The sequence below is a fragment of the Centruroides sculpturatus genome, unplaced genomic scaffold (assembly GCF_000671375.1).
Source record: "Centruroides sculpturatus isolate CEXI.00-Female unplaced genomic scaffold, Cexi_2.0 scaffold931, whole genome shotgun sequence".
NCBI classification, from domain to species: Eukaryota; Metazoa; Arthropoda; class Arachnida; order Scorpiones; family Buthidae; genus Centruroides; species Centruroides sculpturatus.
In genome coordinates, this window is record NW_019385181.1 from 97,864 (window position 1) to 121,014 (window position 23,151).

Consider the following 23,151-nt stretch of genomic DNA (forward strand, 5'->3'; position numbering starts at 1 on the left):
TATATATATATATATAGCAAGTCCTCACTTAATGTTGTTGAGGAAAGATACTAGTACATTTGTAATTATTTATAATTATTGTTGAATTTTCTTTATAAACATGGTATAACTGATTCTGTGAGTTGGGAAATAAATGCTGAAGGTTGCAAACACAATCCTATTAGAATAATAATAATAAAGTTATATCTTGTTTATGTTATCCTATGGTAAAATTGGTTCTCTTATACATTGTTTCACTCAACATCATAGTTTCCAAGAACCTGTTGATGATGATAAATGAAGACATGCTGTACATGCAGTTTTAATTAGTATTACAAACTAAATAATGATGCTACTGATCATGCAATTATTTAAGTTTAAGGAAATACAGTAGAAAAATTTTATTGCTAAGAGCATTTGGAAATTTGTTTCCTATATTCATTGGCATTTATTGAAATATTCATGTTTAGATATTTTTTAGAATCATATTTTGAAACAAAATCTAGATAGTATGCAAGTTAAATAGAAAAATTGTTTATTATTAATATCTTTGAAAATTCTTTTTGATTTTCTGCTACATAGCTTCTGCTTTTAATTCATATTTTTAAATACAGTTGAATCTGCATGAGTCGACAGCCCAAGGGGAAGTGGAAATGTGTCGAGCTATCTGATATGACGACTAAAACAAAGTTGGAAAAAAACCACAAAACTACAATTAGGAAAATACAGTAGTGCTTACAGTACATGCAATGTATCTCTCTGACCATCCATCACTGGCACTAAAGTTGGTTTCTACTCCAAGTATTTCTATGATTTCCATCGCTTTTTGCTTCAGTATCAGCCCAAAACTGGAAGATTTGATGAACAGATTTGCTTTAACCAACTTACCAGAGCATCTTCGACATCGTTGTACAGTGCCTTTTCTGGCATTTTTGAGACAGCCACAATAAAAACCCAAGAAAAAGTTTCTTAATTTCCTCTTTTTTTTCTACGGAATTCCTACCAATGTTGTTCTTGGAAAGTTTTCTTGGTTTGCAAATTTGGCTTGCGAAGTTTTACATTCAAATTTAGATACAAGTTCGTATTTTTCTTTCAGCATAAGCATTGTTAGGTTTGGATACTCATTTCTAACAGAAATGTGAAACACTTGCTGCAAATAATGCATGAATGAAAGGTGAGAAAATGCAAAATTGGATTCTGCTGTGACATTAAGCTGTATGGTGTGAACTCACTTTTTTCAGGAGAGGAGTCAACTTATCCAACATCTAAATGAGTGTGGGACAGAAAAAGTATGTCGATTTTAACTTGTGATGATGAGTTAAACGGTGTCAAGTAAACCAGAGTTTTTTTAACATTAATGCCTATGTAAGTCAGCCTGGACCACAGAAAATTGACTACTTAACTAATTGTGTCTAGTTATACCTATGATGACATATGTGGACTCGTCTGTATAAACTCAAGTGTTTTATAATACTATATTGTTAAATATTTTTATCATCTGAAAGGTATAACATTCTAAATTTACTTTTTATGGTTGAATTCATTTTAATTCATTCTAAATCCTTTAAAATTCCTTAAAATGATTTACTTATAATTTTGAATTAAAGAAGTGTGTTATTATCAAGGTTATATTTACACATAAGCTAAACAAAATAAAGATTAAATGCTGCATGCTACAATTTATTCTAAACTCAACAATATCTCTTCAAACATAGGCTGAAAACACTTGAAGAGATTTTCTTATGTTCTGCTGAGTTGATGATGAGGTTTATCGAGACATCATAAACTCAATAAGTATAAATAACACAATTTATTATTATTTAGTAAAGGAGGAAGAGTCTTTTATATAATGTAGCATACAGCTATAACAAATATGAATCATAATTTTTCATAATTACTTGTCAGATGTCTGCATAAGCTGTTAATCACATTTATCATCAGTTTAGAATCCATAGCCCCATAATTTATTGTTGCTAATATGATTCAGATGTAATTTTCTACCATTCTTGCTGGCTGATTCCTTGAAGAGAGATATGCCAATGGGCAAAATTGTGATCAGTTATATAATTATTAACTGTTATTGTTACATATATTTTTAGTAAATTAAATTTGTTGCATTTAAAAATTATGATCAGAATTTATAGTGAATATTAATCTGAAATTTATTAAATTATCAGGTAAACAACTAGCAGGAATTTGGCATACAGGGATAGTTGTCTTTGACCAAGAATATTTTTTTGGGTCTGGAGGAATTGACAGTTGTCCTCCGGTAAGTTTGAGTTATCTTCTATGATAATTAGAGAGATTATAATAATTTACTTATAAAGTTGTACATGATAATATAAATTCTACTTGGAATTTTTCAGTGTGGAACTGTTCTAGGAAATCCTGACAGAATTATTGATCTTGGAACCACAGAAATTCCACTTAGCTTATTCCTTGAATATCTATGCAGCTTGGGAGAATCCACATTTAAGTATGTCTTTTTATATCTTATAATTAAATATTAATAGCGTTAATGTATATTATTAAAGAAATATGTACTGTACATTATGAATTTTAGTGGTTTTTTTCCTGGTATTTTTTTTATGTAATTAGCGAGGTTGAGGCCAAAGTTTTAAACGTGAAAACATTTACATCGGATGTACAACACCACTTTCCTGTAAGCCTAGAAGTTTGACAATGGTGTTTGGAATGTTGAGCATGATTCCACTGACTATCCAAACACCATTGTCAAACTTCTAGGCTTACAGGAAAGCGGTGCTGTACATCCGACATACACGTTTTCACATTTAAAACTTCGGCCTCAACCTCGCTATTAACTATTAATGACATACTGATTACACTCTAAAACAGTGTTTCCCAACCTCTAACAAATTGTCGCTCCCTTCAATAAAACCATTACATAGTATTGTCTCCTTCACTTCAAAATTCTGATGCTGAGGGCCAAGGCTAATGCCAAATTCGTACTGCATTGAATAGACTAGTGACTAGTATAATGTTATTTGTTTAATTATTGTATGATATAATGAATAAAATATCTAATTATTCTTAATATAATGTTTTACTATATTGCCCAGAAAATTGTTTTTTGCCCCCAAAATATAAATTGTTACTAATTGCCCCCTAACATGGAAAAAGCCAACATGGGGACGATATCGCCCCTGTTGAGAAACACTGCCCTAAAACAATTACAAGAAGTAGCATTATATAATTATGTAATATTAAATTTTTATATTTATTAATTATCCATTTTATAATTTAGAATAGTAACTTATAATGTTTTGATCTGTTTTATATTGAACATTTTTATATATACCTAAAATTATATACATAATTTAATTTCAAGCAAAACACAAAAACATAGATTCATTTTTGAGCATTTTCACATTGATAATAGTTATCTTTAGGAAGCTTTTACTTATAGTTTGTCTTTAACATAACTATTGGTCTCACAGATGTTTAAATCTGTATCTTTAGGAAGTTTAATTGGAAAACAAGCAATTAAAGAAACTCAAGTACAAAGTATAAAAATCAATTGTATTTTTTTATTGTAAAGTTTCTTCTTTAACTATAAATTTCTCCAGTTTTTCACTCTCCAGTTTTTTATTCTTAAGTTTCTTGTTAAGGTTTCTATTTTGACAATTCAGTACAGGTTATGGGATAACAATGTCATAGTTATTAGGGCTGATAAATCAAAGAAAATTGTCTTGTTATATACATTTTAAGTAATATTGCATTGTTTTAAATGTAAAGTTGAATAGAAATATTTAATATCCAACAATAGTCACAGAAAAAAAATAATGTTTACAACTATCTTAACTATTTTCAAATTTAAAGAAAACAAAATAAGTTTCAAAACATAAAAAAGTTCAAATTTATTTTTTTATCTACTTTTATACATAGTTGGCATTGTTTCAGATTCATTATGTTGTTAAAAATACTTTGAACAAAGTACTTTTTTCATATATAAATTTAATAAAATAAATTTAAATTTCAGACCAGATAGTTATGATTTATTTACACATAACTGTAACAACTTCAGTCAAGAGATAGCTGTTTTTCTAACTGGAAAATCTATTCCACAAGAAATTTTAGAACTACCAAATGAAGTATTATCAACGTAAGTAACTTGAATTTAACTTATGAAAATCTGTATAAAGAAAATAAATGAACATTTTAATACAAAACATGCTTTATCAATAACAAATACAAAAATTTTGTTATGGGTCAAAGACAAATAATTTCTAAAATATAAAAATAAAATCAATTTCAAATAACTGATCAAATGACAAAAAATATGAATTAGTTTTAAGTTTAACATATTAAACTTTTGTCATAATTTCATATTGCATAGAAATCCTGCTTTTACGATGTAACTGATTCTTAAAACGTATCATCAAGCTGATCATTTTCAGGTGATCCATACTGTTTCTTGTAGGTTCAGTGTCATAAGTTGAAATTATACATAACCCTCAAATTAAATAATTTCAATTTAATATGATAATAAAAATGATATAAATTCAAAAAACCAAAAATTCAACAGTTTACTTTTACTTTCTAAATAAAAACAAATCTGTTTAGAAAGAATTAAATAAAATTGAATATAACATATGTAATTGAATGTTGTGTTTAAATTCTTTAAAATGCCATCTGATGTTTTTAAATTATTATTAAAATATAATACTTACAATTAAAAATAATTTATTAATTTATTTAATTACAGTAAGGTTAACTTGATTTTATTTAATGATATGCTAGTATAAGTTAATGTAAGGTATGCAATTTCTGCTATGTCCCTGTTGCCCTACTAACAGCACTGCAGTGAATGGGTTCCAGTAAGTTACATGTGAATACTTTGCACTGTCTGGCAAACATCCCATAAAAAGTGAAAGTTTTGCTAAGGGGTGAATTGTTTTCATTAAGCCTAAAACCAGTTAGAAAAGCTGCCAAATGTGAGGGAAGGATTATGTTATTGTGTAATATTAGTTACTTAATGCTTAAGGAGCCAAAATAAACATTGTTTAACTCTTACATTCTGAAAATATTTATGAATTGTGTGTTAAGTTGGTTAGGTGCTTTTGAATTGATCTGACCATACATTTTCAGGAAAAGGCTAGGTTTAACAGTGTATGGAATGTACAACAATGGCTGATTCATCAATAACTGAAAGACCTTAACTTAGAGGAAAATTAAATTAAATATAAAATCTGCAGAAAATGGAATCATGAAAGCTATGCCAAAAAGATATCTGTCATTTTGGCATAGCTAAAAAGTAGTCTTTTTGATAATTGAATGGTTAATTATTTTTATTTATTAACCAACAAAAAAGTATTATGTTTCAATAAACATTTTTTATACTAGTTGTAAAAACAGGAATTACAAAACAATTATTTTTTAAACAAGGTTCTATTGTATATTTATTAAAATTGCATTTACTTTCACTTCATATACAAGGGATTTTTAAAAAGTATTTCATATTATGCTTTTATGATTAGAATTTAATATTGTCAATACATACATACGTATGTATGTATTGACAATATTATATATATATAATAGTTATTGTTATGTTAAATATATTTATTTCTTTGTTCAGTCCTTTAGGAAGTACGTTAAAGGCTTATTTGACTAATCTCAACATTCAACAAAATCATTCATTGGATTTTCCTGAAGATACTAGACATATTGAAAATTATAGCCAATTAGAAAACCATCAGGATGATCTCTCTGCTTGCATGAAATCAGAATTAAATATCACCACTGATCTTAATCCAGCAAAAATATTTGATGATGATAATGTGAGGTTTCTTTTGTATTAAGAATTTTTATATAATTTATTTTGAAAATTAATATAATGTTTTGTTTTTTATTATTATTAGATGGCAGAAGTAGTAAATAGTTTAATTTCAAAATTACCACCAAATAAACTTGCAGAAAGTGAGCTGCTAAGGAATTTGGCAAATTATTCAAAAGAAAACAGAGATATCTTTAATTTAGAATTAGTACATTTACAAGTACTTGGTAAGACTTATGTATTATTTAAAAATAGCTAATTTATATTAACCTTAATTACCTGGCCTTACCTTATTTTAACATTAATTAAATCAAATTAATGATCTTATTTTAACCAGAAACTTAACTTCAACAAAATAACTGTTTTGATTATAGTCATTAATATAGACATGCATGTCTATAAAAGTTTGTTTAATGAATTGATAATAAACTGAATAAATGAGTAAAACTATTTAGAAAACAATGGATTTTGTTTCATACCTATTTCAATGCCTTATGACATCATATCACAATCTTGTTTCCATTTCCACTTTTCTCTTTTCAATAAACTATTAATTAATCTCAACATTGTACATGCTCCCTTCAAAGTTGGTTTTCTTTGTTAGGATTCTTATTCTTTTGCTTACATACATTTGAAAGTGGTGTGTGTGTGTGTATTTCATTACAGTTATCAGATAGTTATTATTATTAATATTTATACTGTATAAGTATTATAAATTTGTAACTTTAAAATTACATAACATGAAAGCTACATAACTTGAACATATTTTAATTAAAACCTGAGGACTGTCAGTTGAATCCATACACACAGGATAATCATACACCTTCATGTATCAATCTAAAGATTTATATAAAAGTTAATAAATGTTTTTGAATCTCCCCTGTGACTTTTTACAACATATTCTGTTTTATTAAATTAAAAATTATTAACATTTAGAATTTTTAATAGGGAATTTATTAGACAGAGAAGATACGTCAGAAATCCAAAAATTGATTCTACAAATGTTGCAATCTTTAGCATTATCTAATAAATTTGTATTATTGTTAAGTGAAGATAAAAACAACTTTATCATGAAATATATTTTTCATATGAGTGAACTGCCAGCTGATTTACAATTAGAACTTTTAAAAATCGTAAGTATTTTTCTAACTTATATTTTCATTAATTAATTTAAAATTTAAACTTTTTTTCATTTTTTATGTTTTAATGTTCTCAGTTATGCAATTTATCCACAATTGAGGAAAGTTTTAAGTGGTCTATGTCTGAAAGGAAGTGGTCCTATTGTGACAGAAATCTAACTAATTGTAAAGTAACAACTAATGCTGTTGTGGATAGTTTATTGAGTGAATCTTCAGAATTGCAAAATATGGGATCAGACTTTTTATATAATCTTTCATTAAATAAGGTTTGATCTCATTTCATTATACTCATGTCAGATTTTGTTATGTCCCTTCCTCTTATAAAGATTGTTTTTCCGTAGAAACTTGGTAATAATACAATCACTGAATTAGCTACTGCAGTTTTGCAACTTTTACAAGCAGATTTATCTGAAGAAACAGGTTAAAATTTGACGCTTTTATAACATTAATTAAAAGTTCATACATAACTAAAATAATGATATTGATTTTATTACAGCATATAATTGTTTGGCAGCATTCTCCAATTTTTTAAATTCTCCTGTGTTCATTGATGTAAGTAATTATCTTTTAAAATTTTAATATTAAAAATTTTAACTTTTAATTAAATTTTTATGATTAGTGGAANAATCAGAAACAAAAGATGAAAAATAAGTAAATATAAATTTGAGAAAATTTGATATATTGTACCAACATTTTGGAATATAGCCAAAAATTAAAAATGACAAAAGAAAAGTAATTGATCTTATATCTCATAATTATACTTTTTCAAGCCTTTAGAAATAAAATTATAAAAACATAAAAATAAAACATAAGCAAGTCTAGATATTTATAGAAAAATAAAACATTAGCAAGTATTTTAAACAAAAGCTATATTATGGATCTAACATGACATCACCTACTCTCTTGTTAAGGAACTGATTCTTCAAGGTTGCAATAAAAAGTTATGTTATTTTAAATAATAGATAGAATGTAAAGAACAAATTAGATATGTTCTCCCTAATTAACAAAAGTCTTATGTAATGAAGAGCATTCATTATTGTTAATAAGTTAATTAATCACAATTAGAAAAAAAAAAAAAAAAAAAATAAATATATATATATATAGCAAGTCCTCACTTAATGTTGTTGAGGAAAGATACTAGTACATTTGTAATTATTTATAATTATTGTTGAATTTTCTTTATAAACATGGTATAACTGATTCTGTGAGTTGGGAAATAAATGCTGAAGGTTGCAAACACAATCCTATTAGAATAATAATAATAAAGTTATATCTTGTTTATGTTATCCTATGGTAAAATTGGTTCTCTTATACATTGTTTCACTCAACATCATAGTTTCCAAGAACCTGTTGATGATGATAAATGAAGACATGCTGTACATGCAGTTTTAATTAGTATTACAAACTAAATAATGATGCTACTGATCATGCAATTATTTAAGTTTAAGGAAATACAGTAGAAAAATTTTATTGCTAAGAGCATTTGGAAATTTGTTTCCTATATTCATTGGCATTTATTGAAATATTCATGTTTAGATATTTTTTAGAATCATATTTTGAAACAAAATCTAGATAGTATGCAAGTTAAATAGAAAAATTGTTTATTATTAATATCTTTGAAAATTCTTTTTGATTTTCTGCTACATAGCTTCTGCTTTTAATTCATATTTTTAAATACAGTTGAATCTGCATGAGTCGACAGCCCAAGGGGAAGTGGAAATGTGTCGAGCTATCTGATATGACGACTAAAACAAAGTTGGAAAAAAACCACAAAACTACAATTAGGAAAATACAGTAGTGCTTACAGTACATGCAATGTATCTCTCTGACCATCCATCACTGGCACTAAAGTTGGTTTCTACTCCAAGTATTTCTATGATTTCCATCGCTTTTTGCTTCAGTATCAGCCCAAAACTGGAAGATTTGATGAACAGATTTGCTTTAACCAACTTACCAGAGCATCTTCGACATCGTTGTACAGTGCCTTTTCTGGCATTTTTGAGACAGCCACAATAAAAACCCAAGAAAAAGTTTCTTAATTTCCTCTTTTTTTTCTACGGAATTCCTACCAATGTTGTTCTTGGAAAGTTTTCTTGGTTTGCAAATTTGGCTTGCGAAGTTTTACATTCAAATTTAGATACAAGTTCGTATTTTTCTTTCAGCATAAGCATTGTTAGGTTTGGATACTCATTTCTAACAGAAATGTGAAACACTTGCTGCAAATAATGCATGAATGAAAGGTGAGAAAATGCAAAATTGGATTCTGCTGTGACATTAAGCTGTATGGTGTGAACTCACTTTTTTCAGGAGAGGAGTCAACTTATCCAACATCTAAATGAGTGTGGGACAGAAAAAGTATGTCGATTTTAACTTGTGATGATGAGTTAAACGGTGTCAAGTAAACCAGAGTTTTTTTAACATTAATGCCTATGTAAGTCAGCCTGGACCACAGAAAATTGACTACTTAACTAATTGTGTCTAGTTATACCTATGATGACATATGTGGACTCGTCTGTATAAACTCAAGTGTTTTATAATACTATATTGTTAAATATTTTTATCATCTGAAAGGTATAACATTCTAAATTTACTTTTTATGGTTGAATTCATTTTAATTCATTCTAAATCCTTTAAAATTCCTTAAAATGATTTACTTATAATTTTGAATTAAAGAAGTGTGTTATTATCAAGGTTATATTTACACATAAGCTAAACAAAATAAAGATTAAATGCTGCATGCTACAATTTATTCTAAACTCAACAATATCTCTTCAAACATAGGCTGAAAACACTTGAAGAGATTTTCTTATGTTCTGCTGAGTTGATGATGAGGTTTATCGAGACATCATAAACTCAATAAGTATAAATAACACAATTTATTATTATTTAGTAAAGGAGGAAGAGTCTTTTATATAATGTAGCATACAGCTATAACAAATATGAATCATAATTTTTCATAATTACTTGTCAGATGTCTGCATAAGCTGTTAATCACATTTATCATCAGTTTAGAATCCATAGCCCCATAATTTATTGTTGCTAATATGATTCAGATGTAATTTTCTACCATTCTTGCTGGCTGATTCCTTGAAGAGAGATATGCCAATGGGCAAAATTGTGATCAGTTATATAATTATTAACTGTTATTGTTACATATATTTTTAGTAAATTAAATTTGTTGCATTTAAAAATTATGATCAGAATTTATAGTGAATATTAATCTGAAATTTATTAAATTATCAGGTAAACAACTAGCAGGAATTTGGCATACAGGGATAGTTGTCTTTGACCAAGAATATTTTTTTGGGTCTGGAGGAATTGACAGTTGTCCTCCGGTAAGTTTGAGTTATCTTCTATGATAATTAGAGAGATTATAATAATTTACTTATAAAGTTGTACATGATAATATAAATTCTACTTGGAATTTTTCAGTGTGGAACTGTTCTAGGAAATCCTGACAGAATTATTGATCTTGGAACCACAGAAATTCCACTTAGCTTATTCCTTGAATATCTATGCAGCTTGGGAGAATCCACATTTAAGTATGTCTTTTTATATCTTATAATTAAATATTAATAGCGTTAATGTATATTATTAAAGAAATATGTACTGTACATTATGAATTTTAGTGGTTTTTTTCCTGGTATTTTTTTTATGTAATTAGCGAGGTTGAGGCCAAAGTTTTAAACGTGAAAACATTTACATCGGATGTACAACACCACTTTCCTGTAAGCCTAGAAGTTTGACAATGGTGTTTGGAATGTTGAGCATGATTCCACTGACTATCCAAACACCATTGTCAAACTTCTAGGCTTACAGGAAAGCAGTGCTGTACATCCGACATACACGTTTTCACATTTAAAACTTCGGCCTCAACCTCGCTATTAACTATTAATGACATACTGATTACACTCTAAAACAGTGTTTCCCAACCTCTAACAAATTGTCGCTCCCTTCAATAAAACCATTACATAGTATTGTCTCCTTCACTTCAAAATTCTGATGCTGAGGGCCAAGGCTAATGCCAAATTCGTACTGCATTGAATAGACTAGTGACTAGTATAATGTTATTTGTTTAATTATTGTATGATATAATGAATAAAATATCTAATTATTCTTAATATAATGTTTTACTATATTGCCCAGAAAATTGTTTTTTGCCCCCAAAATATAAATTGTTACTAATTGCCCCCTAACATGGAAAAAGCCAACATGGGGACGATATCGCCCCTGTTGAGAAACACTGCCCTAAAACAATTACAAGAAGTAGCATTATATAATTATGTAATATTAAATTTTTATATTTATTAATTATCCATTTTATAATTTAGAATAGTAACTTATAATGTTTTGATCTGTTTTATATTGAACATTTTTATATATACCTAAAATTATATACATAATTTAATTTCAAGCAAAACACAAAAACATAGATTCATTTTTGAGCATTTTCACATTGATAATAGTTATCTTTAGGAAGCTTTTACTTATAGTTTGTCTTTAACATAACTATTGGTCTCACAGATGTTTAAATCTGTATCTTTAGGAAGTTTAATTGGAAAACAAGCAATTAAAGAAACTCAAGTACAAAGTATAAAAATCAATTGTATTTTTTTATTGTAAAGTTTCTTCTTTAACTATAAATTTCTCCAGTTTTTCACTCTCCAGTTTTTTATTCTTAAGTTTCTTGTTAAGGTTTCTATTTTGACAATTCAGTACAGGTTATGGGATAACAATGTCATAGTTATTAGGGCTGATAAATCAAAGAAAATTGTCTTGTTATATACATTTTAAGTAATATTGCATTGTTTTAAATGTAAAGTTGAATAGAAATATTTAATATCCAACAATAGTCACAGAAAAAAAATAATGTTTACAACTATCTTAACTATTTTCAAATTTAAAGAAAACAAAATAAGTTTCAAAACATAAAAAAGTTCAAATTTATTTTTTTATCTACTTTTATACATAGTTGGCATTGTTTCAGATTCATTATGTTGTTAAAAATACTTTGAACAAAGTACTTTTTTCATATATAAATTTAATAAAATAAATTTAAATTTCAGACCAGATAGTTATGATTTATTTACACATAACTGTAACAACTTCAGTCAAGAGATAGCTGTTTTTCTAACTGGAAAATCTATTCCACAAGAAATTTTAGAACTACCAAATGAAGTATTATCAACGTAAGTAACTTGAATTTAACTTATGAAAATCTGTATAAAGAAAATAAATGAACATTTTAATACAAAACATGCTTTATCAATAACAAATACAAAAATTTTGTTATGGGTCAAAGACAAATAATTTCTAAAATATAAAAATAAAATCAATTTCAAATAACTGATCAAATGACAAAAAATATGAATTAGTTTTAAGTTTAACATATTAAACTTTTGTCATAATTTCATATTGCATAGAAATCCTGCTTTTACGATGTAACTGATTCTTAAAACGTATCATCAAGCTGATCATTTTCAGGTGATCCATACTGTTTCTTGTAGGTTCAGTGTCATAAGTTGAAATTATACATAACCCTCAAATTAAATAATTTCAATTTAATATGATAATAAAAATGATATAAATTCAAAAAACCAAAAATTCAACAGTTTACTTTTACTTTCTAAATAAAAACAAATCTGTTTAGAAAGAATTAAATAAAATTGAATATAACATATGTAATTGAATGTTGTGTTTAAATTCTTTAAAATGCCATCTGATGTTTTTAAATTATTATTAAAATATAATACTTACAATTAAAAATAATTTATTAATTTATTTAATTACAGTAAGGTTAACTTGATTTTATTTAATGATATGCTAGTATAAGTTAATGTAATGTATGCAATTTCTGCTATGTCCCTGTTGCCCTACTAACAGCACTGCAGTGAATGGGTTCCAGTAAGTTACATGTGAATACTTTGCACTGTCTGGCAAACATCCCATAAAAAGTGAAAGTTTTGCTAAGGGGTGAATTGTTTTCATTAAGCCTAAAACCAGTTAGAAAAGCTGCCAAATGTGAGGGAAGGATTATGTTATTGTGTAATATTAGTTACTTAATGCTTAAGGAGCCAAAATAAACATTGTTTAACTCTTACATTCTGAAAATATTTATGAATTGTGTGTTAAGTTGGTTAGGTGCTTTTGAATTGATCTGACCATACATTTTCAGGAAAAGGCTAGGTTTAACAGTGTATGGAATGTACAACAATGGCTGATTCATCAATAACTGAAAGACCTTAACTTAGAGGAAAATTAAATTAAATATAAAATCTGCAGAAAATGGAATCATGAAAGCTATGCCAAAAAGATATCTGTCATTTTGGCATAGCTAAAAAGTAGTCTTTTTGATAATTGAATGGTTAATTATTTTTATTTATTAACCAACAAAAAAGTATTATGTTTCAATAAACATTTTTTATACTAGTTGTAAAAACAGGAATTACAAAACAATTATTTTTTAAACAAGGTTCTATTGTATATTTATTAAAATTGCATTTACTTTCACTTCATATACAAGGGATTTTTAAAAAGTATTTCATATTATGCTTTTATGATTAGAATTTAATATTGTCAATACATACATACGTATGTATGTATTGACAATATTATATATATATAATAGTTATTGTTATGTTAAATATATTTATTTCTTTGTTCAGTCCTTTAGGAAGTACGTTAAAGGCTTATTTGACTAATCTCAACATTCAACAAAATCATTCATTGGATTTTCCTGAAGATACTAGACATATTGAAAATTATAGCCAATTAGAAAACCATCAGGATGATCTCTCTGCTTGCATGAAATCAGAATTAAATATCACCACTGATCTTAATCCAGCAAAAATATTTGATGATGATAATGTGAGGTTTCTTTTGTATTAAGAATTTTTATATAATTTATTTTGAAAATTAATATAATGTTTTGTTTTTTATTATTATTAGATGGCAGAAGTAGTAAATAGTTTAATTTCAAAATTACCACCAAATAAACTTGCAGAAAGTGAGCTGCTAAGGAATTTGGCAAATTATTCAAAAGAAAACAGAGATATCTTTAATTTAGAATTAGTACATTTACAAGTACTTGGTAAGACTTATGTATTATTTAAAAATAGCTAATTTATATTAACCTTAATTACCTGGCCTTACCTTATTTTAACATTAATTAAATCAAATTAATGATCTTATTTTAACCAGAAACTTAACTTCAACAAAATAACTGTTTTGATTATAGTCATTAATATAGACATGCATGTCTATAAAAGTTTGTTTAATGAATTGATAATAAACTGAATAAATGAGTAAAACTATTTAGAAAACAATGGATTTTGTTTCATACCTATTTCAATGCCTTATGACATCATATCACAATCTTGTTTCCATTTCCACTTTTCTCTTTTCAATAAACTATTAATTAATCTCAACATTGTACATGCTCCCTTCAAAGTTGGTTTTCTTTGTTAGGATTCTTATTCTTTTGCTTACATACATTTGAAAGTGGTGTGTGTGTGTGTATTTCATTACAGTTATCAGATAGTTATTATTATTAATATTTATACTGTATAAGTATTATAAATTTGTAACTTTAAAATTACATAACATGAAAGCTACATAACTTGAACATATTTTAATTAAAACCTGAGGACTGTCAGTTGAATCCATACACACAGGATAATCATACACCTTCATGTATCAATCTAAAGATTTATATAAAAGTTAATAAATGTTTTTGAATCTCCCCTGTGACTTTTTACAACATATTCTGTTTTATTAAATTAAAAATTATTAACATTTAGAATTTTTAATAGGGAATTTATTAGACAGAGAAGATACGTCAGAAATCCAAAAATTGATTCTACAAATGTTGCAATCTTTAGCATTATCTAATAAATTTGTATTATTGTTAAGTGAAGATAAAAACAACTTTATCATGAAATATATTTTTCATATGAGTGAACTGCCAGCTGATTTACAATTAGAACTTTTAAAATTCGTAAGTATTTTTCTAACTTATATTTTCATTAATTAATTTAAAATTTAAACTTTTTTTCATTTTTTATGTTTTAATGTTCTCAGTTATGCAATTTATCCACAATTGAGGAAAGTTTTAAGTGGTCTATGTCTGAAAGGAAGTGGTCCTATTGTGACAGAAATCTAACTAATTGTAAAGTAACAACTAATGCTGTTGTGGATAGTTTATTGAGTGAATCTTCAGAATTGCAAAATATGGGATCAGACTTTTTATATAATCTTTCATTAAATAAGGTTTGATCTCATTTCATTATACTCATGTCAGATTTTGTTATGTCCCTTCCTCTTATAAAGATTGTTTTTCCGTAGAAACTTGGTAATAATACAATCACTGAATTAGCTACTGCAGTTTTGCAACTTTTACAAGCAGATTTATCTGAAGAAACAGGTTAAAATTTGACGCTTTTATAACATTAATTAAAAGTTCATACATAACTAAAATAATGATATTGATTTTATTACAGCATATAATTGTTTGGCAGCATTCTCCAATTTTTTAAATTCTCCTGTGTTCATTGATGTAAGTAATTATCTTTTAAAATTTTAATATTAAAAATTTTAACTTTTAATTAAATTTTTATGATTAGTGGAACTTCTGTTATTTGGAAAAATTAAATTTACAGTCATTTTAAATTAATATGTTAAAAAAATTAATTTACTAAGATGTATTTTTAAAATATGTCTTGATTAATTTACTTTTGGGCATTGTATAACAATAAAAATAAGAATACAGTAGAACCTCGAAAACTCGGCCTAATGTGGACTGAAGGGTGGCCGAGTTTGTGAAAATGCCGGGTTATCGGGAATGGGGTTAAAAAAAATAAGTACGAGTGTTTCCTCAGAAAATACTGTACTGTACTTGTATGTATTGTTTACTTGAGAATATAACAGAGAATAAACTGCCCAAATACCCTTAAACAAAGGAAAAGTACGTCCTTTATGAAGGCATAGAGCCTTTACTACATGAAAATGAAAATTAATGAATACACTGTGTACAGTAATTTACCTGATAAGACAGACCTCAGAAAAATACTTTATGAGAGCTTTTATACTTTTATAAAGCTGTCTATAATGAAAATTAATTAACTAAGGATTTTTTTGCCCTGCCAGGGTGTGGCCGAGTTATCCGGAGTGCCGGGTTATCGAGAGCCGAGTTTTCGAGGTTCTACTGTACTACTTTCTGTAAGTTCTCTAGCAGGCACTTTGTGGTATTCAAACAAATCAGAATCAGTAATGGAGTTTTACTGGATATTATTACTTATAATTATTGAATGATTACATGCTGAAAATTAATGAATTCTTGATTAAATTGAATTTCATATTAACATTGTTATTGAAACTTTGTCAACTAGATCCTGGCAAAATACTAAATACTGAAGTTCAATATTTGCAAAATCAAATACAGACACACATCTCAGGTTAGGTTCCAGGCCACCACCTAAAGCAAATATCCTCTTAAAGCTAAACACAGCTTTTTCTTCAATTGCCATTGCATATAAAATTCTAAAATCATACACTATCATTTATTAAGTATGCAATAGTTCTAGGCTTAAAATAATAGCAGAACGTAAAAGTAATAAGGTGAACTATGACAAAAACCCTTAAATAACAAGGCAAATGCTGAAAATAATAAACACAAATATAACTGAAAAGCACATTAGTGAACACCTTAAAATGAGTTATCCCTGTACAAAATACTTGGGTATTTGAAATAATTCTTATATCAATGTAAGTTATAATATTTGAAAATACTGTGCCAGAAGTATTGTACTTGAAAATTCAGATATTTGACTTGTTTAGTAGAATGTTTTAAAATACTTTAAAATTATTTGAAATACAGTTGAGCCTGTCTTTCTTAAACATGTTTATCTCAAAATATATTTTTTCCATTCATTTTCAGCTTAAAATCAATATATTTTTCATGTTTATCTCAAATAATTTTCTCCCAAGATCTCTATATCTCAAATTATAGAGTGAAGTGTCAATTACAAATTCAAAGATCAGCGACTCCAATTTGATGACATAAATTGTGATTGAGAAACATCTCTTGCAATACAGTATACAATTGCAATTAATGCTGATTTTCTCTGATTGGTTAAGAGTTTGGCTTGCACTTATTGGTTGAAGAAAATCAGGCATTAGAAACTATTGACAAACTATTTCTTAAAATATAGGAACTGTTTTACTTTCAGCACGGGGGTGAAATCAACGTTACACTATCTGGAACCTGTGACCTTTTTTGTTTAATATAGTTCAAGACTAAGCACTACACCAACGGGTACTCGAGGTGGCCCATATGGTGTGTTACAACTCTGTTTTTAGGTTCGGCGACACTATCTACCGGCAGAAAAAGGGTGTACCGATGGGTAGCCCACTCTCGGGTGACCTCTGTGAAATGGTCGTCAGACAGCTCGAAAGTAAAGCTCCCTCCCATCTTTCCTTCCTAGCATCCTGATTTATAAAATATACGTGGACGACATTCTTATCGTATGGAGGGAGGTCCCTGACATAACATCTTTCGTCAGAACCGTCAACAACAACCCTTTTGGCCTAACCGTTGAACTGGAGCAGGCTAGTACAGAAGAAGTCCATTTCCTCGACATTGGAATAAAAATAGTAGGACCCACCATCCATACGGCCGTATACCACAAGCCCTCATCCACTCCCACGTACATATCAGCCGATTATTGTGACCCATTTTCGTCCAAGGCAGCTGCCTTTAGGGCTCTGGTGGAGAGGGCGTTTTCACACTCATCCACCAAGCAAGCCCTAACAAATGAATTAGCCCGCATCAAGAGGATAGAAACTGAGCATGGGTTCCCGAACATGACACACTGCTTAGTTGAACGATACCAATGCCAGAAACACACCCTAACCGCAAGAAATGTCGTCGACCCACAGCAAGATAGCCCAATACGGGTCCCCATCACATTCAACTCGCACCTCAAGACTGTGCATAAGAAGATAGCCAGAGAGCACGGGATACGATTGGCATACAAAAGATGCCCCACAATTTTATGTATCCTACTGAACGATAAAGACCCTCCCAATCGCACCAGACTCCCCGGAATCTCCTCTATCCCACTCCGAGACAACAGACAGAACACGGACCTACTATACATCGGCTCGACCAAACATTCCTTGTGCATCCGCCTGTGTGAACACCAAGCGGATATCTGACACGGGAGGCTAACCATAGCCCTGGCCACATATGCGTCGGATCCCGAAATCGAAGCGCAACTCGAGAAGGCTACTATCATCATCAACACGCCCCACCAACAGCATCTCAGATGGCTGGAGGCCGCGGCTATCTACAACGCCGACCGGCTAACCATCTGCGTTAACCGGAAGGAAGAGCTAACCCTGTCTCTGGCCTGGCAATCGCTGTTAGACGCCAACCTGCCGCTTCCTCCCACCACACAACCGCGCATGCCAGAAACAACCCACCCAGTCAGAACCGACACCCGATCCTAACAAATGATATACACTCCGTCCGGGGAATTTTCAGTTGACCCGAAGAAGAGTGAACAAAAACAAAACAAAAAAAAACATTTGTCAAGCGATATACAATATATACACGTCGAGCACCAGTCACAGGTTCCAGATAGTGTAACATTAAACTTTTTCTTTTAAAATATGTCAAAAATGTTTTATTTATACCTATTATAGGTATGTACTGTACTTGCTATTTATTAGTAAAATACCATACATGCAGTCAAACCTATTACTGATAACCATGTAGAAACCAGAAACCTCTGTACAGAATGATCTTGTTTAGTTCTTCCTTGATTAATGCTGATTTGATATAATGTGGTCTGCTCAAAGCCTTAAAAAAAAAGGTCAAAATTTATGCTTATTTAAATTATTGCTACATTTCATTGATTCATATATATAATAAGATTATTTCCAAATGCGAACCAATCAGCTAAAAGGTGGCAATTCAGCATAGCGCTGTACATCCCCTAAATCTATGTTTGTTTGGTGCAATTTTGGGAAAAAATATAATATTATGGATGCCATAGGCAATATTGACTTCACTTGGCAAGAATTAACTGATAAATGCATGAACGGAGTGTGTGTATCTAAGGATTCTCAACAAGAAGAGTGTACCGTTGACCAAATTGTCAACCTAATCAATACAGCAGGATTAGATGTAGATGAGGCATTACTACAGGTTTCTGGTGAGACCCTTACCAACAACAACTTTCATAAACTGGCAGAACAAGGAATTCATGTAGAACTGGAAAATAGTGATTTTGAAAACAAAAACTCAAAGAACTGGCTATAGATTTCCTTAGTAAAAGTTTGATCAATGATTTCAGTTATCATTACCAAACTGTAGCAAATGATTCAGATTTTGAAAGGAGTGCAAAAGCAAGACGAGGCATTTTGGATGCGATCTCCTGCTGTTCATATTTGCTTAATGAGAGAAAACGAAAATGACAAATGACACTAACCGACTTCATTGCAAAAAAATTCAAGAATTTCATAAGAGCCAGGATTCAACTTCATCACAAAAATGAACTTTATATTTCTGTGTGCATATGCTTATGTGTTATGTAACACATTATTGAGCAAATTAATATAAAAATAACTTAAAATTTAAGTAAAATTTGTTTATTTTTGGTTGCATGTTCCCCTTTCCTTATTTATTATGTGTTAAAATGACCTCGCTTAATGCTATTTCATTTAACACTTTGTCATGTAGGAACACATCCTAAGCACTAAATGAGGTCGTACTGTATGTTTGTTAACTTTTGGAACTTAACCCTATGTTTTGTATTAGAAGTCAATCTGAATAGTAACCAATATCTGATCTTTGTTTCATATAGCACAGATATGCATAATATGGTACTTTTTTGGAATGTAACTACCATGTTATATGAGGGATACCTGTACTATTATTTAAAATACTGCCAAATTCTGTTCTCAGCAAAATACTAAAATTTAAATCTTAAATACCAATTAATTAATTAATGTAAGAGTACATGTAGGGTGTCCACTTAAACATCTATCCAGGTTCAAAAAAGATCTTTTTTAGCATTGGTTAGGTTAAGTAGTGAGCTGCAGCAGACACAAATACACCAGATATACATTTGCCATAACATTCACCAATTTCGCTGCTACATGCAACCCGCACAACATGCAGAGAATGCTGCACAGTAATTTAAATGGTGCAACATGGTAGATCATAACTCCTGCACTTTTTATGCACTAATAAGGCAATGTTTTCCTGCAATGGAGTGTCTACCACAATGTGCAGCACTGAGCTGTATCTGCTCCACAATGCGTGTGACATCAAGTGCTGCATTTTATCTTAAATGTCTGGTATGGAATTGTAGGTGAGCAGCTTCTTGCTCCCATTAAAATTGACAGCATTCTGAATAGAGACCAATATCTGAACATCATAAATGTGATTGCAGATGACTTGATGACTTGTCATTGGCAAACTACAGCAGATTTGGTACCAGCACAATTGCATCATCCATATCTTTATCAAGTAATCATATTTTTCAGTTTGTAATTATTCATTGAATATCAATAGAATAACCTAGATGATAATGTATCATTAGATGAATCTTTGAATGTAGAATTTAAATCAGTGATGAGCAACCTCTTCTGAATGTTGGCCACAAGTGAGCTTTGTAGGCTTCTGGCAGGCAGCTTACATGATTTCTTATGTAGTTGCAGGCTTTAAGCCTACTTAATATCAACATACTCCATAAATCACCAGTGCAGTAAGTACTAAAATAATACATGCTAATGATATGAAAACTATTAATGTATAGTTTATCCTCATATTTTCACTGGTCAATATTAATATGAATGTTCTTTGTGATGATAGCTTAATGGCATGAGGCAGAAAAAAGGAAAATAAAATTTCATTGTCAAAGTCTCAGGAGCCACATATTAAGATCTTGCAAGGCTGTGGTTGCTCATGACTGGTTTAAATTATTGTAATTAATCTGATTTATAATTAAAAACATGCTAAATTTCAGATTTCGGCATTGGCTGAAGTTCTAGAATCAGACTTTCAGAAATTTCAACACCAATCAGAAAGAAATAGAGAATTAGTAAATTTTATTCTAGAAAAACTATCATTTAAATAGATTCAGATAAAATATCAATTCCAATTTACCCAGTTATTCTTTTAAAGAGAAAGCAACAATGAACAGATTACATATATCTTCTCTACAACACTTTCTCAATGCATAAATCTACCTGATAGATTGTTTCATAATCAAAAGTACTCTTTAATCAAATTTATTATATCAGTTCACTCACTGCAGCTTTAATCTCATTACAATTATAAACTCTAGCTTACAGCCATATTCACAACTAAGGGTTAAGAGTTAGAAGTTAATCAATGAGCAATTATTTATTGTGACATCAGGCTGCAAGTTTTAATCATATTTTTAACTTATTTAATTTAAAATATATGTTCTCCACCTCAAATTTGTAGTGTCTTGATCCTGTATATTATATTTTTCCTGTTAGCAGTAGTGGAGCCAATTGGTCATCTCTCTAACTCCTTTCAGGTGAAAATTTTTGAATTGAAATAACATGACTTCCGGTTTACATCAGAAGTTCGTATATAGTTATTCAGAGCCTCCTGCCCCTAAACTTTTTATATCTGATCTTGACTTTCATCTATCTAACTCTGTTCTCGAGATTAAGGAAGCATGGACAGACAGTAGGGCAGACAAAAGTGGGAATTTATAGGTCTACAATTTTTTCAAATTTTAGTCCAATAAGCATTTATATACTAAAGTGAATTGTAATTGGTTAACTTCTAACTCTTGATCCTAGGTTGTGAATACAGACATTAGAGATAAAATTTTGATCTCGTAACTCAAATACAGATAATTTCTTAAAGATATTCTTCAAATATTGCATTTTATGTACTGCAGTTAATGACATCTTCTGTCTTCACTTCTTGTACACACTACAAAATAGTTTTATGACAATTTGATAAAAGCAGAAAACATATCTTTGTCTGTATAAAAGACAAAGGTATGTTCTCTGCTTCAAAGATCTCTGCTCAAAGATCTTTGCTTTTCTCTTAATCATGAGAACAATCTATAATAATAGATTTAGCTTCATTTAATTGAAAATTTTGTAGATACATATCCTTTCTCTATACTCATTATTAAGCCAGATGGTTGCATGATGTGGTATCAGCTTACCAATTAGGCAAATTTGGGTTCAAACCCAGTTCAAATTCCCATAACTCACCACTGGCAATGTGGATCAGGGCCATTGTTCCCTATCCTTTACCATGCTGTTCAACCTATTGTGAGTCATAGATACTCATAATGGATGTATTGTGGCAGCCATATGGCCTTAAAGTGCTGATGTCTCATATTAATCTAATCTCTATTGTTATTTATAACTAGATAATGAAATCATTCAGGGAAAATTTAAAAATTAACTAACTATATAATGAAATTATAATTTAAAAACAAAAGTTAAAGATTTTTTAAAATGATGAGATTAAATTGTTATATTTCCAATTAAACGTTATTATGAATTTTATTATGTTGTTAATTATTATTTAAATTTTTGTTGATTTTAATAATTTTAAAGGAAAATTACAAAAAATTGTATTCAGAAGTTTTAAGAAAGTTGTATAAAATGTATATATATTTTATTGTTAATATTTCAAAATAAAATATATCACTTTATTACAAAAATTCATGTAGTAATTTTGTTTTTAATTACATCAAATATAAAATCATGTGAAATTTGCAAATGTAAGCTGGACAGCATGTTGAAAATCCACATCAGGGTTGGGAAACCCTTGGTACACGTGCCAAAAATGTGGTGCACCAACGATGTTTTCTAGAACGCAACGCAGGGTTCATTTTAAAAAATAATTACCCAACATCTATTTTTTCGTGTTTCATAAAGAATTTATTGGATTTCTGAAGTTGTATTTTTGATTATTTTAAAACGTTTTCTCAATGCTTAAGATGCCCAATAATTACAGTGACCATACGTCCTTTATTTAAGAGGAAAGTCCTTTATTTCACTGCTCTGTCCTTTAACTTTATTTATTTTCTAAAATAGGCATTTTGTCCTTTATTTTGTAAAGTTGACGCAAAGTTTAAAAAAAATTTTTTTAATAATATATTGAACAAATTCGTTTTGTGTACGCCATCACGACCGGTGTTGCATTGCTACATAGAGCTCAGTAGTGCA

At 29.1% G+C, this 23,151-nt stretch overlaps 2 protein-coding genes across 2 annotated transcripts in view; both read left to right on the plus strand.

Moving 5' to 3' along the window:
* Positions 1-7,570, plus strand: part of LOC111635838 — an 18,212-nt gene extending 10,642 nt beyond the window's left edge. Inside the window, exons 2-11 of the mRNA XM_023380939.1 lie at positions 2,157-2,248; positions 2,346-2,455; positions 3,980-4,102; positions 5,579-5,780; positions 5,862-6,003; positions 6,725-6,909; positions 6,993-7,181; positions 7,257-7,335; positions 7,412-7,467; positions 7,535-7,570. Coding sequence (XP_023236707.1) covers positions 2,157-2,248; positions 2,346-2,455; positions 3,980-4,102; positions 5,579-5,780; positions 5,862-6,003; positions 6,725-6,909; positions 6,993-7,181; positions 7,257-7,335; positions 7,412-7,467; positions 7,535-7,570 — 1,214 coding nt within the window. The remainder of the gene's footprint in view (positions 1-2,156; positions 2,249-2,345; positions 2,456-3,979; positions 4,103-5,578; positions 5,781-5,861; positions 6,004-6,724; positions 6,910-6,992; positions 7,182-7,256; positions 7,336-7,411; positions 7,468-7,534) is intronic.
* Positions 7,571-9,148: 1,578 nt separating this feature from the next.
* Positions 9,149-22,456, plus strand: LOC111635839. The gene is made up of 11 exons (XM_023380940.1): positions 9,149-9,155; positions 10,117-10,250; positions 10,348-10,457; positions 11,982-12,104; positions 13,581-13,782; positions 13,864-14,005; positions 14,727-14,911; positions 14,995-15,183; positions 15,259-15,337; positions 15,414-15,469; positions 20,949-22,456. Exons 1-11 carry the CDS (start codon positions 9,149-9,151, stop codon positions 21,057-21,059), a joined length of 1,338 nt encoding a protein of 445 aa, XP_023236708.1. The 3' UTR covers positions 21,060-22,456.
* Positions 22,457-23,151: the final 695 nt, after the last annotated feature.

Bases quoted from the DNA above. Each gene is read 5' to 3' on its own strand.
- LOC111635839 (XM_023380940.1), top strand. The intron at 10,458-11,981 runs GTATGTCTTTTT...TTTAAATTTCAG, and splicing joins TTGGGAGAATCCACATTTAA to ACCAGATAGTTATGATTTAT. The intron at 15,338-15,413 runs GTTAAAATTTGA...ATTTTATTACAG, and splicing joins AGATTTATCTGAAGAAACAG to CATATAATTGTTTGGCAGCA.